The sequence below is a fragment of the Schistocerca piceifrons genome, chromosome 8 (genome assembly GCF_021461385.2).
Source record: "Schistocerca piceifrons isolate TAMUIC-IGC-003096 chromosome 8, iqSchPice1.1, whole genome shotgun sequence".
Taxonomy (NCBI): Eukaryota; Metazoa; Arthropoda; class Insecta; order Orthoptera; family Acrididae; genus Schistocerca; species Schistocerca piceifrons.
The window spans coordinates 372900361-372917196 of NC_060145.1; the positions used below are offsets into that span (position 1 = coordinate 372900361).

At 36.6% G+C, this 16836-nt stretch overlaps 1 protein-coding gene across 1 annotated transcript in view; it reads right to left on the reverse strand.

The window, feature by feature from the left end:
- The window catches only part of LOC124711917 (fatty acid synthase-like), a 436120-nt gene that overhangs the window by 148723 nt on the left and 270561 nt on the right, over nt 1–16836 (reverse strand). Inside the window, exons 26-27 of the mRNA XM_047242172.1 lie at nt 10130–10306; nt 1554–1752 (exon numbers count right to left, since the gene is read on the reverse strand). Of these exons, the coding sequence (XP_047098128.1) occupies nt 1554–1752; nt 10130–10306 (376 nt within the window). The remainder of the gene's footprint in view (nt 1–1553; nt 1753–10129; nt 10307–16836) is intronic.

A 16836-nucleotide genomic window follows, 5' to 3' on the forward strand; every position in this document is an offset into this window, starting at 1 on the left:
TGACGGTTCAAGTAGCTGTGCAACAAATGAGTGATCATTAAAACTGAATCGTTCACTTATGTGGCCATGGACATCTTGTACACACACATTTCTTGATTCAGTGAAATGTCGTCATTTTGCAGTTGGTTCTTCCTGCTCCAGTGATGATCGATGCCAATTGAGGCATTAAAAGGACATTTTTTGTGCACTTATTTCCTCTGTTCATTTGTGAAACACTCTCTAGGTGATGGCAATTACGTCAGCATATCCCAGTGCATCCTAGCGAGAAATTTATAAATTTATTTCTATCACAGATAGAGTTGTCAATTCTAGAAACAGTAATCTATCTAAAACAGCTCTGGCATTTCAGTGTTTGAAAACATCACTTGAATCAACAGTTCCAAAAAGATTGACTGATATTGTTTAAATCCGTGGGAAATATTCAAAATGAGTCTTGATTATTTCAGTTCTGTTATATATTACTGATAAATGTATTTCAATATATATATTGGACCACTTCCACCTCAGATCCTTTAACTACGAGCATCTACTCAGAGTTCTGGATGAGAGGGACCAACCTTTTAAGAGGACAAGGCAGAGTAAAGATGAAGAAGGATGTATCAGAGAGAGCTTTCTATTGTCCAACCACATTAACTTCCACACAAAGCAATCAAAGTAAATATAGTTATTCAACAAACACGAGCAATAAGAATATTGTTTAATTGTACCATAAGGTAAATATACTTGGGGAAAGCCAAGGAATTACCAATACACTACCTCTGACCACAGTATCTCATAATTACTGTCGCACCTTTTTATTTAACAATATTCCAGACAATTTTGTTTAATTATATTTCTTAGAAGTATTTTATGTTTTGTGTATGATGCATGTGTTTTGTTTCCAGACTTTTTAAATGGTCTTTTTAGAGTGAATGGTCCCAAAAGAGACAATAGAGGAATGACCACAAATAAAAATACTACATATAAATATTCTGTCAACAGCAAAGCAGTAAAAAACTGTTGAAGAGGAAACATAGTATTTATAATGACCATGAAAACCATAAATAATTTATTGGTTACCATCAAACAATTATGGAAGAACATTTAGCTCAAACTAAGTAATGCACTTGTGGGATGCCAAAGTCACTGACAGAGCAGGGGGAGGTCAGGAAGGTGGTTTGATGTTGAATCATGTTCAAAAAATTCAATACACGACTTCTAAGAAAATATATAAAAGAACAAGGAGCAAAATGATGGGCAGATTTTTATTAACATGAAATCAAATGAGAAGTGGCATTCAACTTGCTTGCAGGTGCTATGTGTATGACATGTAAACAACCCTTATTTACATTACCTCTCAAATACATTTATAGTTTTCATAAAACAGCATTTTCACTCTTGTATAACTTTTGTTGTATAGCTATAAGCAAAAGCAGTTAAACAAATCAAATGTCAGCCAACAATGCAAAAAACATGCAGTCAATAGAAAACAGTTTTAATGCTAATAGAAATAACTGATTAATGTACTATATTATCATTTTTTACTAACATAAATCAATTGTGAGGATATTTACCTAGTTTGCTATCATTCGCCAAATCAAATTTTCCTATTTCAAGAAACTGTCCTCCCCTTGCCAGACATCGGACTGATGCCTGGAGTTTTTCCTCTGCAAGGGAGTTCAGAACAATATCAACTCCACGACCCTTAGTTTCCTTCATCACCATTTCCTCAAAAGATGTGTCTCGAGAGTTGCCAATATGAGATTCAGGCACCTGTGAACAAACATAATATATAAAATCTATGCACTTCTGCTCATTTCCAAAATTTTAGGAAACAACATTTTGCCTCTATGTGCATTTATTCTAGTTTTATAACTTTCACAAAGAATCAAACATTCACTTCCATACAGAAGAGCCTGTTTTGCTGTGACATTGTGGAACCTGCATTGTATTTATTTTCTAATCTGTGTACCAAAGCCTAAAATGATATTCTATTTCATTGATTGTATTTTGTTAAATTCTTCTATATGTCTAGTTTGCAAACTGCGAAATGTCACTACCAAAATATGTGTTTTATTCTATTCAAATTTTTTAAATGCAAACAACTTCCTGGGGAGGACAATCACAATGAGAGACATTATAACTAACAATACCAACACTTCATAGCCATTCAAATTATCATAAAAATTATAATAATTAAAAATTCAAGAATGATGAGGTGCTTAATTTGCAACTACTGGTTTCATATCAGTATAGGTTTATCTATCAAGAATACAGATTACTATGTGAAATTTTTTAAATGGTAGAAATACAGAACCATAGTGTTGGCATTCAACAGAAATCAATGACGAGTACTTGTTGTTGTTGAGGTCTTCAGTCCAGAGACTGGTTTGATGCAGCTCTCCATGCTTCCATAATGTAGATGGACAATCACTGAGTTCCAGCTTTTGGTAAGTTATCCATGTGAACAGTCAAATCACAATTGTGGGTTGCCATAATAAAATTGAGTACGCCCAAAAGACACTTGTCAAAATATACAGAGTATGACTGCTGAATAAGCCATGCCTAAAAAAAAAAAAAAACAGAGCAGGGGGAAAACTAATGATGAATGGGACACTACTGTGAACATGGATAAAATGCCTAAAAATTAAGTAATATATAGGGAAATTACAACAAGTACACAAGAAATATCATCCAAAAAATAATACTCTAGTATGGAACCGAAACATCGAGAATGGAAGAAATCTGAAAAATAGCTTACTGGATTATACCCTGTATGATACAATATAAGATCTAGTAGACACCAACTGTATAAAACCAATGAAGTAAAACTTAAAATCCTGGGTAATGTACATATTTCTGCTGTATTGCTAACAGGATGATGTGTTGTAAGCAGCCGATGGAAGCTAGCAGTAGACTGGAAGGCCAAAGGCCATGGTGCCTAAAAGGAAAACAAAATAAACACATGAGCAGCTGCAAGTTTTACTTCATTGGTTTTATATAGTTGGCATCTGCTGGATCTTTTTCTATGGGGAGTTGTCTAGTAAGCTATTTTTTAGATTTCTTTCGTTCTTGACATTTTGGTCCCATACTAGAGTGTACTCTTTTTAATGATATTTCCTATGTACTTATGGTACATTCCCAAGACATTAGTTAATTTGTTGGCATTTTATCCCAATTATTAATTTTCCTCCACATTTTTAGAGGCCTGACTTATTTGGCAGTCCTGCTTTGTGCATTTTGGAAAGCATCTTTTGGTGGTGAATTTTATTATGACAACCCACCACTGTGGCTTGGCTCTCAAAGAGGATAACTTCCTAAAAGCTGGGACTCCATATTGGTCCAACTAGATTATGGAAATATAACCATTGTGAGTACTCATCCTGGCTTTTTATTGAATGCCAACAGTATGGTTCTGTATTCCTACCATTTCAAAAACTTCACTTGTATTCTTGAGAGATAAACCTGAAGATGCATCTACACTGTCATGAAATAAGTAATTGTGAATAAAGCATCTTCATACAGCCAAGTGGATTTTTGGAAACCCTTCATAATTATTGTCTTTTTGTAATAATTTTTATGATAATTTGAGTGGTTATTGAATGCTGAGTGTTGTTATTGTTTTCTTTAAATAGACTGAAGTACTTACTCTTCAAAGACTCCTCCCAGTTACAGCCATTCTCTCTGTCATAGTTTCTGAAATTTTTACATTATGCATATCTTTGAAATTATTTTCACTTTCAGACATTAGTATCTAGTCATCTAGAAACAACAATATTTGCAGTGTTGTGTTTGTGGGAGCATACAGGAGTGAGATGGAGAGAGAGGATAGGACAGCAAGGTGCAGTCATGAGGTTAAATGGAAGGTGGGGGTTAGTGGAGAGGAAGAGAGGTAAAAAGACTGTGGGTGCATTGCTGGAACAGAGGACTGTGTAATGCTGTAATGGGACAAAGACTAAGAGTAAGGACAAAGTCTAACCACCCAAGACTCTCTATTGTGGCCAATTACTGTGCCCCCACTGAGAGAAACACTGCTCTCGTAGCCCAATACCTTCATCCTATTACCTGCAACCTATCCTCCTATATAAAAGATACTAACCATTTCATCCAATCACTCTCCACAGTTCATGTTTCTTTACCATACAATGCCTGCTCATTACTATTGATTCCACCTCCCTTTACTCTAACATCCATAATGCCCATGGCCTTACTGCTATTGAACACTACCTTTCCCAAAGACCGATGGATTCCAAACCTACACCCTCCTTCCTAATCGCCAAAGCTACAACCTCTTTCCTAATTGCCATGACATACCATATTCTAACCCACCTACAAACAAATCAAGGGTATGGCTATGGGCCCTGTGGGGCCACCTCCATTGGGCTGTTTGTGCAAAGGATCCCAACCGGGAAACCTAGCACAGCCTGCCACGGCACTGGAGTGCGCATGCCTCTACATCACTGTCGGTAACTTCCAGAACCTCATGAACTCTCTTCCTACATATCTGCCATGCAAATGGTGGTTATTCAACCTTCAACACCTTGCCACATTAATGTGACTGGATCGTGTACTTGGCTCATTAGTAATGGCTCCATGGTCTGGAAAGTCAGTGTAACAACCGGGAGTGTGGTGTGAAGACTACATGCCATTCTGTAGCACATCTGCATGATGCAGCAAAGCAGAGGATGACATGGTGGCTGGTTGACACTCCTTGGGTCCTCATGGCCTGGACAAGGAGCTTGTATAATATTCACATTAATGTCTGATCATTAAGACCGGAATGTCACATACACATTAATGTGACCACCACCATATGTTACAAAATTAAAACATCAGCATGTAATAACCACTCACAGATGGAAGGTGGCAGCACTTGCAGTGGAGGGTGTACAAATCTTGTTGTGTGGGCGGGTGGGTGGGGTTTCTTGCGGAACAGTGCAGTCATTGTCGTAACACGGAAATGGAGCAAATTGCCCACATCCAAAAGGGCACAATCACTGGCTTTCAGGTCAATGGTGGAAATATTTCCAAAACAGCTAAGTCTGTAAACTGTTTGGATGCTACCATGCTTAACTTATACCATGGATGGCAAAATGGCGCTATCCAAACCCGACACCGAGGTAACTGTTGTGGATCATGGGCCATAGATGATAGGGGTGAATGATGGCTGGCTGCAGAGGTGTGTACTGGTAAATAGACATGCATATGTTGAGTAACTGACCACTCTGACAAACCTAGGGGCTACCAACAGTGTCTCCTCAATGACTATTCAAGAATGTTGCTGCATATGGGCCTCCACAGCAGGTGCCTGGTTCATGCTCGTTTTATTGTTATTGCTTGCTGGAAATAACTTACGGCATGCACATATAGCAGGTTTTATTATTGTTCCTGGTTCTGACACACTTGCCAACCCTTCTGGGCTTTGGATGCATGGCCCATTCTCAGAGAGTCTTCTGTTCTTGGGAAATACATCCTTATGCAATGTGTTCTGCTGCCAGTGTCTTTCCAAGCTTTTCCATCTAGACAATGTACTTGCACTCCAGTTAGGGCCAGTCAAGCGACAGCTGTTCATCAGCAACAAAGGTTGGAATGTGTATGCCAATCCTGCAACTGGATGTCCACTGAGTGGTGAAAGGTGACCTTTCAAGATAAATCATGTATTATGCACTGTCTTAAGGATGGTTGTTGGTGTGTACACCATGAAAGTCTGAAAGCAAACTTCCTACAACAATCATTGGAAGGGTCCAGGAAGGAGGACATTCCGTGGGTGATCTGGTCAATCTAGAAGGCACAATGGATCAACCAAGTATGCATCTATCATTGGAGACCATGTCCACCTCTACATGAAATTCATATTTCGTCAGCACAATGTAATGTACCAGCAGAACACTGCAACATGTCATGCAGTTCACAGTGTACATGTGCAAAGAGCCCCAGGGTGAATTTATTGTACTCTCCTGGGCACCAAACTCCCCAGATTTAAACACAGTTGCGAATCTGTCAAACCACCTCAATTAGGCTAGTGCAGCTGGCCATGACACTGGAGTCATCATGGTTGCACATCCCTGTTGGTACCTACCAGAATGTCACTGAATCTCTATTGTATATCTCACAGCAGTCCGCACTGCAAAAGGTGGCTATTCTGGCTTCTGACAGGTGGTCACATTAATGTTACTGGACATTGTAACTCCTCAATTGCTATCATAAGGCTGAGTGCATCCAATATCAGTTCTCTCATCAAGAAAAGGACCTTGGCAATGCCAGGAACTGAATCCAGATTCTCTGTAGAGCAGACATTTATGTTGACCACTCAACTGAAGAGGTAGTCATGATTGCTCTAATGAAAGTATTTTTCAGTTTTCTGTTATACCGTATGATAATAACAACTTTTATCACCCCATCTTACTCCAAACAATTAAACTTTGTGCTTATAACAATGGGCTAGTTTCTTGCTTTTGCCAAGAAGTTGTTTAAAACTTCTCATTTATTTGAATCTATATTGTTTCTGTTGAGTTTGGTGACAGCATGGCAATTAAATCATTGGCTTACATTGAGTTGGAGGAATTAGTAAATTCCTCATAGATGCATGAAAACTTTCCAAGTTTGTAGAAAATGACACTAATGCATATGAAAGCAAATGTTCTATCAGTGATGACAATTCACAGCCTGTACAAAATAGGAAACAGTCTTTTCTTTCTAAAAATCACAATACATAATCTCAGTTATACCCACAAGCACAAAATGGCTGCCTATCAGGTTCAAATATCACCAAGAGTATATCAGAAATTACCAGGTATGCAAAAAGCTGAATAAGTGATGCAAAAAGTTCATCTGAAGTGGAATTTATTCAGAGTTTGTAAATGAAAGAATAAAAATATCAAACATTGAAGGGAAGTGAGTTTATCATCAACATGGACAAACATTGAAGATTCTGTTTTTCATGCATGCTTAGGACTCTTATTCCTTGTGACTGTATATCGATAACATGGGAAGGGTACAAAAAGATTGTGGGATATGGATACCAGTTGAACATATTTCAAGCAAACATTCCCAATGCAACTTCTGTACATACCATCTGCTCTGCCACTTGATAAAAAATTAAGAAGAGAGGAAAGATAACATGATGTCAAACTTGCTGTAGTTCATAGTATTTTTGAGAAGTGGGTAGAAGTCCCTTCTAAACGGTATAATCCAGGAGAAAATATTACTGTTGATGAGCAATTAGTAGGATTTAGAGATTGCTGTCCATTCAGACACCATATCACAAGCAAACCAGCACTATATGGGATCAAAATATGGACTCTGTGTGACAGCAAATCTTTGTACATATTGAAAGCCAGAACCTATACAGCAAAGGATAATGGATTGGCACCAAAAATCCAGGAATGAGAGTAGTTTCTGATCTCATTTCTGAGTTTCAAGATTAGAATACCATGTGTGACATTTTTTTTACATCATACAACCTGGAACAACTGCTCCTGAAAAGGAAATTAACAGTATTGGGAACTAATACAGAAAAATAAACCAGAGCTTTCACAAATATACCCAAGAAGATGGTTCGTAGCTCTTCGTTCTACTTCATAAATGGCATACTGCTGTGGCCAGTTATATTCCATACAGAAATATGAATGTTGTTCTATTGAACACGCTCTAGCATTATGATGAAATCAGTGACATTGTTGATAAGACCCTAAAAATGATTTTGAATTATAATTCAATGAAAGGGGCTGTAGACAAAGTTTATTAGCTAAACAGGCTTGCTACATACTAACAAAAAACCACAAATATTAAAATAAGACATTTTTCTTAAAATAAAGTCTGTATACTATTATTATTTTCAACAACATACAGGAATATAACAATGTCAACAACTGCATGAAAAATGTGTGCTAGTACAGGTTTTTTGCATTATTTTAATGTCAAGTCTTTTGTACAAGGCTGGGAGGATAATTATGGTCAGTGAAGGCTGAACACACTGAAAAAGATGATATCCTTCATTTCAATGACTCCTTTACAGCCTGTGCCATATGGATCCTTCCCACCAACACCAGCTTTTTTTGAATTGTGCAGGTAGAAACTTTCCCTGCAATACACTATGTTCCCGTAACCCTCCTGGCCTCAACCTTTGTTAGTCATTGTCCTCTCCTATCCAGCCCCTTCCATGTTCCCATTCCAACACTACACAGCCATCATTCCACGACCACACCTAGTATTTTTATTTCTCTCCTTTTTCGCTACTCCCCCCCCCCCCCCCCCCCCCCCCCCCCCCTCTCCCCACGTCTCCACTGCCCTCCGTCTAACCTGCAGAGCTTCACTGTCCACCAGCCCCACCATACTATCCCTCCCCTTCCCCACCCTTCTCCTTACTCCCAGTCACTACTCCCATCATGCACTCGTGCTGCTACTTGCAGTGAGGTTACAGTTATCTGCAACTCAGCATCTCCGCTATATGGTGAGTAGCAATGTTCCTTCTCACAGTATTGTTACATTCCATCCTGGATTTTCCATTGTTTGATTCATTAATCTCTACTTTATGAAACCTTATACATTAATGAAGAATAAGCTTATGCACAATTAGTTCTGCTCCAATGGAATACAGCCAAGACTTCCCAAAAAAATTTAGAGAACATCATTTTGCCTGAAATATGTAATTAATTCTGGTATACATTATACAAAAGCATACAAGAAGAATGGATAGTTTCTTCAAGGACCAAATAACACAGAATAAACTGTTTGTGTGACAATTCTGAACATGCAGACTCATAAACTAAATGCATATTATTAGAATATTTACATATTTTCTTTATTAGTTACAAGTTGTTCTTGGCAGTGCATTGCTGTGGCTCATTCTGCTTAGATGGAAATGAAGGAAAAGAGAAAGCAAATGTTTCTAATATGTATAGGAATTGGATATATCTCCTCATTTCCTTTTATACCCTGTCTTTGTCCATCTCTATCTGTCCACTGTTTCTATCAGTTCACCCTCTTTCTATGCCCATCTTCTGCTTCCCTTCTCTCCATCTCTTCCTGATCCCTCTCTCTGTCCATCTCCTCCTTTCCATTTTCTACATTCATTTCCTCACACCCCTCAGTGCATCTCCTCTTACCCCCTCTCGTTGATCTTGATCCTTGTTTATCGTGATGCAAATGCATTCTGTAGTGGTACTCCAATCATAAGCTGATTAGCCATAAATACAACTTTCCTGTTTGCTAATAACTTTTCACATTTATGTATTCCAAATCTGCATATATTATATACATTTAAAAATTCTTATATAAAAATACGTTCATACATGACTGCAATGTTGTGTCAAAATTCCAAAGCAATTGATGAAGAACTTCCAGAGATTTATCATTTTATACACATAAACATTTCCATTTCCATTTATATGGATTACGCTTTTCTGACTTGTCCGTTATCATCTGCGTAATTTTTTTCTGTGTGATAAAACTGGACCAATTAATATACAGAATGATAAGCTACAGGAAGAAGGCTACTTTTGAACTTCTTTTTAATTTTTATTTCTAATAAATCATTAGTTTTGTGGAGAGTGAACTTATCACACTTAGTTACCACTCCTGATTGTCATCAATCATCAGATAATTTACTTTGTACAATATCAATATTCAATTGAATATGGATCTTTAGTCTACTTGTCTAACTCTGTCTTTCTTAAGAAGTATCTCTCAGACTGAAAGCAATAACAAGTGACCTCTTTCTCTGTTTTCTCTTATTCATTCATTTATATCTCATTTTACATCATCCCCCAATTACTTTGTGGTTTGAATTATGTATTTTTTTCTGTTTTGGTTCATGTACTTTAATACAAATTTACACTTTTTTCAGTATGGGTACTTTCAGCTTGCTGCACCTTATTAACTCTTTTAAATAATGATTGGCATTTTCCCTAGAAACAGTTATATATCCGAACATTCATATGTATGACGATCAACTCCAAGAAAATGTTGTGGCCCTTGGCATTGCATTCTTTTGAAAATATTGTCCCATATGTCTTGAAATTAAGGAATAAATGATGGAAGATCAATGAAGAGGTCACTGGAGATGTATCACAGAGGGAAACTTGACCACATTCCAAGTATGACTGAAAATGACGTAGCCAAATGATTGTAACTGAAATATAAGACTCACCTGTGGGAAGTTTTTGAGAATAAATTCTTTCTTTTGTTGTGTTCCAACAGTGGTGAAAACAGTGCAGCCATGAAACAGGCAGTAGGTGATGGCAGCTTGTCCAATACCACCACTACCTGCATGGATCAGTACGGAGTCACCTTTACGAAGTCCACCTTTTTTAAAGGCCATCAGAATCTGAAAAACAATAGTTAATGTGTAAAATGACTCTATTAAATTTTACATGACCTACTGGCCTCCATCTAAACTCTTAAAATGTTCCAAATGGAAAACAGGATATTTACTAAAATATACTCATCACTAGTCAGTTACATGATACTTTCTGGTCTTCGACAACAAGCTACACTTTTGTGCATACCTCATGTTTGTGAAAAATGATATGTCATATACTGATTCATATTATTTACAGCCAGGTGTATAGGTCACCCTCTTTCTCCAAGACTAGTAGGCTTACATCCATATTAGGGTTGTTGGATCAACTATTGTTAAGTATATACGGTATATGTGTGTGTGTGTGTGTGTGTGTGTGTGTGTGTGTGTGTGTGTGTGTGTGTGTATGTGCATGTTTGGAGGAGGGTGATGGGTTATGGGCTCTTAATGACAAGGTTAGCAGGACCTTTACTCCCAGTCTCTCTCCTGTTCATATATCACATTAATACTTGTTCCATAGACCATGAATACGACATTTTGTACTGATGTGGAATGTGTCAGTTTAACACAAGTTTTCTTTAAATGATATAAATTTTTTTTCAATTACTACTTCACTAAAAATTCATCTACTGCAGAGAAGGAGTTGTCATTCAGAAGTTCTTTTAATTTGCGTGCTATCTGTCACAATTTTAATGTTGTGTGGCAAATAACCAAAGATTTTTGTGGCAGTGTAATTCACCCTTTTCCAAGCCAAAGTGAGATTTAACCCAGAATGGTGAAGATCATCCTTTCTTCTTGTGTTGTAGCTATGCACTTTGTTATTTTTTTGAATTTGCCATGGTTATTAATAACATCTTTCATAAGTGAATACATGAATTGTGAAGATACTGTAAATAACCTGAGTTCCTTAAATAAATATCTGCAAGGTGATATTGGGTGGGCTCCAGCTATTATTCTGATTACACACTTTTGTGCAAAGAATACTTTTTCTCTTGGTCATGAATTACCCCAAAATATAATGCCATGTGAAATCAGTGAATGAAAATAAGCATTGTAGGCTAATTTACTGAGATGTTTATCACCAAATTTGCAATAACTCTCATAGCATAAGTAGCTCAACCTAAGCGTTTCAGCGTATCATCAATGCGTTTCTTCCAATAATTTGCTTTTCTCTGTCTGACAGACAGCACAACAGAGAATCCAAGGTTTACAAAAATAGCTAAAAACTTCAGAATAGGGACCTGTATATAGCTACAATTATAAAAGTACCATTATTTAGTATCAAAATTTTTCACACTATGATAAATTTTAACATATATGGCAACTCCTATCTCTGTAGTCTCTCTACTTGCAGGTGCTGAAAGCTTATATCCACCTAAATTTACGTTTTCCATATCTGTGACTATACAATCACATTATCACACATCCTTTAATGTACTGCAATTTTGGTCAAATTTCACATCAATGCACACATCCAGAATTTTTGAATGTTCTGCCTTAGCAACAAACTTTTGTTCATTGTCTATATTTACCAATGCTGCTACACCATGTACTGCACAGAACTGTATATAATGTGTTTTCTCAAAATTTAGTGAGAGTCCATTTGTGAAGAACCACTTAATAATTTCTTGAAAGGCTTGCAGACAACCACTTAATAATTTTCTGAAAGATATTATTTACAATTTCCTCCTTAGCTAATTCTTATTTCTTGGTTGTGATTGCTATACTTGTCTCATCAGCAAAAAGAACTAGTTTTGCATCTTCATGAATACAGAGTGGCAAGTCATTAGTATATATTAAGAACAATAAGGGACCCAAGACTGAACTCTGTGATACCTCCCCTGTCAGAGGACTCATCTAATTTCTGCAGGCCATCTGTACTGTTGATTTCAACCTTCTGAATTAAATCATTTGTCCACTATCCCACACATACCACAATACTTAAGCTTATCTGGAAGAAGCTCATGATTCACATGGTCAAAAGTTCAGTTATTCAGAGCATCCAATATTTGATATGTGAAAGCATATGTAATATTTTCAGTTGAAATGCCTTTCTGAAAACCAAATTGACATTTTATTAGTACTTCATTTTTACAAATATGTGAAGCTACTTTTGAATACATTACTTTTTCAACAATTCTGGATAAAACTGAGATTGCATGGAAGTTGTTAGCATCAAACCTATCCCTTTTTTATGCAATGGTTTACTAATATCATGTTTCAGTCTATCTGGAAAAATGTCCTGCTTCAGTTAGCTACTTCATATATGGCTGAGAATCTTACTTATCCGTTGCAAACAACCTTTTAGTACTCTGTTGGAAATGCCATCTGTTCCATGCAATCTTTTACTTTTGAACGAATTTATTATTTTCCTAATATCACTAGGAGCGGTGGGTTGAATTTCAAATTTATCAAACTGGATAGGTATGTCTCTTCCATAAACTGCCTTGCACTTTCTAATAAATAGCTGGATCCTATTTTCTCTACAACACTTAAAAATGAATATTAAACATATTTTCTACTTCTGACTGTTTATTAACAAGCTTTTCACTGAGAAAAACAGTCTTTCTTTGCTCTCGGTTGTCCTGTTTCCCTTTTAACAATATTACAAATTGTTTTAATTTTATTATCAGAGGTGCTAATCTCAGACATAATGCACATACTTGTGGACTTTTTAATAATTTTTTTTAATACAGTGCTGTAGCTTTTATAACGTTTGACTATTTCCGGATCACTACTCTTTCTACCTATAAGATACACTTGCCCTTTTTTTTTTAACAATATACTTCTTATCCCTTTAGTGAGCCATGGAGTTTTAGATGGTTTCTTACAATTATGTTTCATTGTCTTCTTAGGGAAACTGTGTTCAAATACACTCACAAATGTATCATGAAATGGGTTAAATTTTAAATTAGCATCAGGTTCCCTGTATACATCATCCCAGTCTCTTTCCCTAAAATTTGCAATTGTTAAATTACGAAATAAACACACTATTTTGTAGGACTGTTTTGCGTCACTGTACGGAACTGTGTCATATACTGTAACTAGCTGTGCATCATGACCAGACAGAATGCTCTTAAAAAGAAAAGTTCTATTTGATTAAATTTATCTTCACCTATAAAAACGTTATCTATCAGTGTGCTGCTTTCTTGTACTACCTGAGTAGAAAAACGAATAACTGATGTCAAATTGAAAGAAACCAGTAATGATTCAAGGGCAAGCTTTCTATCAGAGTCTTTCAGAAAATCTGCACTGAAATCCCCATAAACAAAAATTTGCTTTCCTCTGTCTGATAGACAGCACAACAGAGAATCCGAGGTTTTCAAAAATAGCTAAAAACTTCAGAATAGGGACCTGTACATAGCTACAATTATAAAAGTACCATTATTTAGTATCGAAATTTTTCACACTATCATAAATTTTAACATATATGGCAACTCCTATCTCCGCAGTGTCTCTAGTTGCAGGCACTGAAAGCTTATATCCACCTAAATTTACCTTTTCCATATCTGTGACTATACAATCACATTATCATACATCCTTTAATGTACTGCAATTTTGGTCAAATGTTCTTCTAAAACACAGATAATACAAGGAGGCTAACATAAATGTGAAAGATATGTGAATGGCTAATCAATTATGAAAGACAAAGGTGAGGCAGCCAACCTTAAAATAAAACATTAGAGAGTCATCCCTGATATTTTGGGAGCAAGTTGGACATTTCACAGAATCTTAGAAGTCATGCCACATTCCTCCCATTGTCATCTAAAGTAGAGGACAAATCAGCAGGTGAATTAACCACTACCCTCTTATCCGAAAATAAAACACAGACAATTAAAATTTGGCACACTATGATCTGTACACCACAAGTGCCATACATTGGAAGATACTCTCGCTGGTGCAGGAAGGTGTGTGTCAGAGGGCTGGGACCTATGTGAAAACAAGTGAAAAGGACCTCATCCTATCTCTGATGCTGGAAGAAACTGTGCCACAGTTGTGATGTTGGCTTTACTAGATGTTGTTTGTTGTCTGGCACTTGCTGCCACTCTTCTTCCCATACATATGACTCTGTACCTCAAGAGTGAAGTGATAGCATGTGGGGTGATGGCACACTGAATCACCCGATTATAGCTACATGCCTTCTTGGCTGCTATACCTGCCAATTCATCTCCCTAAATTCTTATTTGCTCTGATTTCCAACAGAAAGACACTAACTTCCCCAGCCTTTGTAGGTGCAGAAGGGTGCCCTTGATATTCTGGACTAAATTATATCTCAGGAAGTTTGAACAGATGAGAACTTTAACAGTCTCAACAAATTCCTGGAAAAGCGGTATTATGGCCTGAGTGAAAGATTACTGGGAGGAATGGACTGGGGGAACTCAAGCAATGGCTTGAGGCAGGCCAAGATACTTTTAAGCTTGCATCTTCATACACTATGCTTGGGTGGATAGACCATAATATGGTTCGTAGAGAATCAAATGCTTCTACTACTTTCCATTTAGGAACAATAAATTTCGAAACTCTAGACTCATAAGATAGCGTAGCCAAATTGGTTGAAGTTATCATGATTATGGGGATGTTAAAAGAAAGCAACCTAAATGAAAATAAGATCATGTGTATTATTACTGAGGGACAGAGCATGGAGAGAATTCTGATGTAAATATTACTGTAAACATGATGATTACCATGGACATGAAAGGACTTTCAGACAGAAGACCATGATTTGTTTAAATATAAACAAAAGATATTCTATTATGTGCAGAATGTTTGGAATAGAAGATAATTCCTGAACACTGCAAGAACATTGTAACTGGACTCCACCACCAGGAAGCTGGCATATGAGAAATAAAAAAGAAAACTAGTAACGAAATTGGTGTAACGAATATGACTTACCATTACATCTAGGAGTCATAAATTCTGAGAAAGCTTTGGACTTAACAAAAACTGTAATAACAGCTCCTTAGGAACAAACCAATGCTTCAATCTTTTTTATTATATTGAAGAACACATACATGTCCATGCTATAGCTTCCATTAGAATTAAATAATTATAAAATTTAATATATACTGTAGAGAGGTAAACAAGGTTGGTGGTGTAAGCACTTGATTGAAATAACATTCAGTGTGTGTGGAAAAAAAAAAAAAAAAAAAAAAAAAAAAAAAAAAAAAAAAAAAAAAAAAGATTTGTTAGGTGAACTTGCTATGTAAATAGCATGTGAGTCAACAGCAGTAAGAATAAAGAAAAGCAAATAAAAGCTTAATAATAATTTGCCTATACAAGCCCCAAACAGTAATGTTGATGAATTCTTCTCTCATTTAACAGAACTTCTTGACAAACTCTCAACAAGTAAAAAGTAGATAATAGTAATAATAATAGAATTGAAAATATATGCTTTAAGTTATAATGTGTCTTATATTTGGTATTCTAACATGATAGAGTACTTTAACTATGTTGTTGTAGTTGTTGTGGTCTTCAGTCCTGAGACTGGTTTGATGCAGCTCTCCATGCTAATCTATCATGTGCAAGCTTCTTCATCTCCCAGTACCTACTGCAACCTACATCCTTCTGAATCTGCTTGGTATATTCATCTCTTGGTCTCCCTCTACGATTTTTACCCTCTACTCTGGTCTCCAATACTAAATTGGTGATCCCTTGATGCCTCAGAACATGTCCTACCAACCAATCCCTTCTTCTAGTCAAGTTGTGCCACAAACTTCTCTTCTCCCCAATCCTATTCAACACCTCCTCATTAGTTATGTGATCTACCCATTTAATCTTCAGCATTCTTCTGAAGCACCACATTTCAAAAGATTCTATTCTCTTCTTGTCTAAACTATTTATCGTCCATGTTTCACATCCATACATGGCTACACTCCATACAAATACTTTCAGGAACGACTTCCTAACACTTAAATCAATACTCGATGTTAACAAATTTCTCTTGTTCAGAAACGCTTTCCTTGCCATTGCCAGTCTACATTTTATATCCTCTCTACTTCGACCATCATAAGTTATTTTGCTCCCCAAATAGCAAAACTCCTTTACTACTTTAAGTGTCTCATTTCCTAATCTAATACCCTCAACATCACCCAACTTAATTCGACTACATTCCATTATCCTCGTCTTGTCATCTTATAGCCTCCCTTCAAGACACCATCCATTCCGTTCAACTGCTCTTCCAAGTCCTTTGCTGTCTCTGACAGAATTACAATGTCATTGGCGAACCTCAAAAGTTTTTATTTCTTCTCCATGGATTTTAATACCTACTCCGAATTTTTCTTTTGTTTCCTTCACTGCTTGCTCAATACACAGATTGAATAACATTGGGGAGAGGCTACAACCCTGTCTCACTCCCTTTCCAACCACTGCTTCCCTTTCATGCCCCTCAACTCTTATAACTGCCATTTGATTTCTATACAAATTGTAAATAGCCTTTCGCTCCCAATATTTTACCCCTGTCACCTTCAGAATTTGAAAGAGAGTATTCCAGTCAACATTGTCAAAAGCTTTCTCTAAGTCTACAAATGCTAGAAACGTAGGTTTGCCTTTCCTTAATC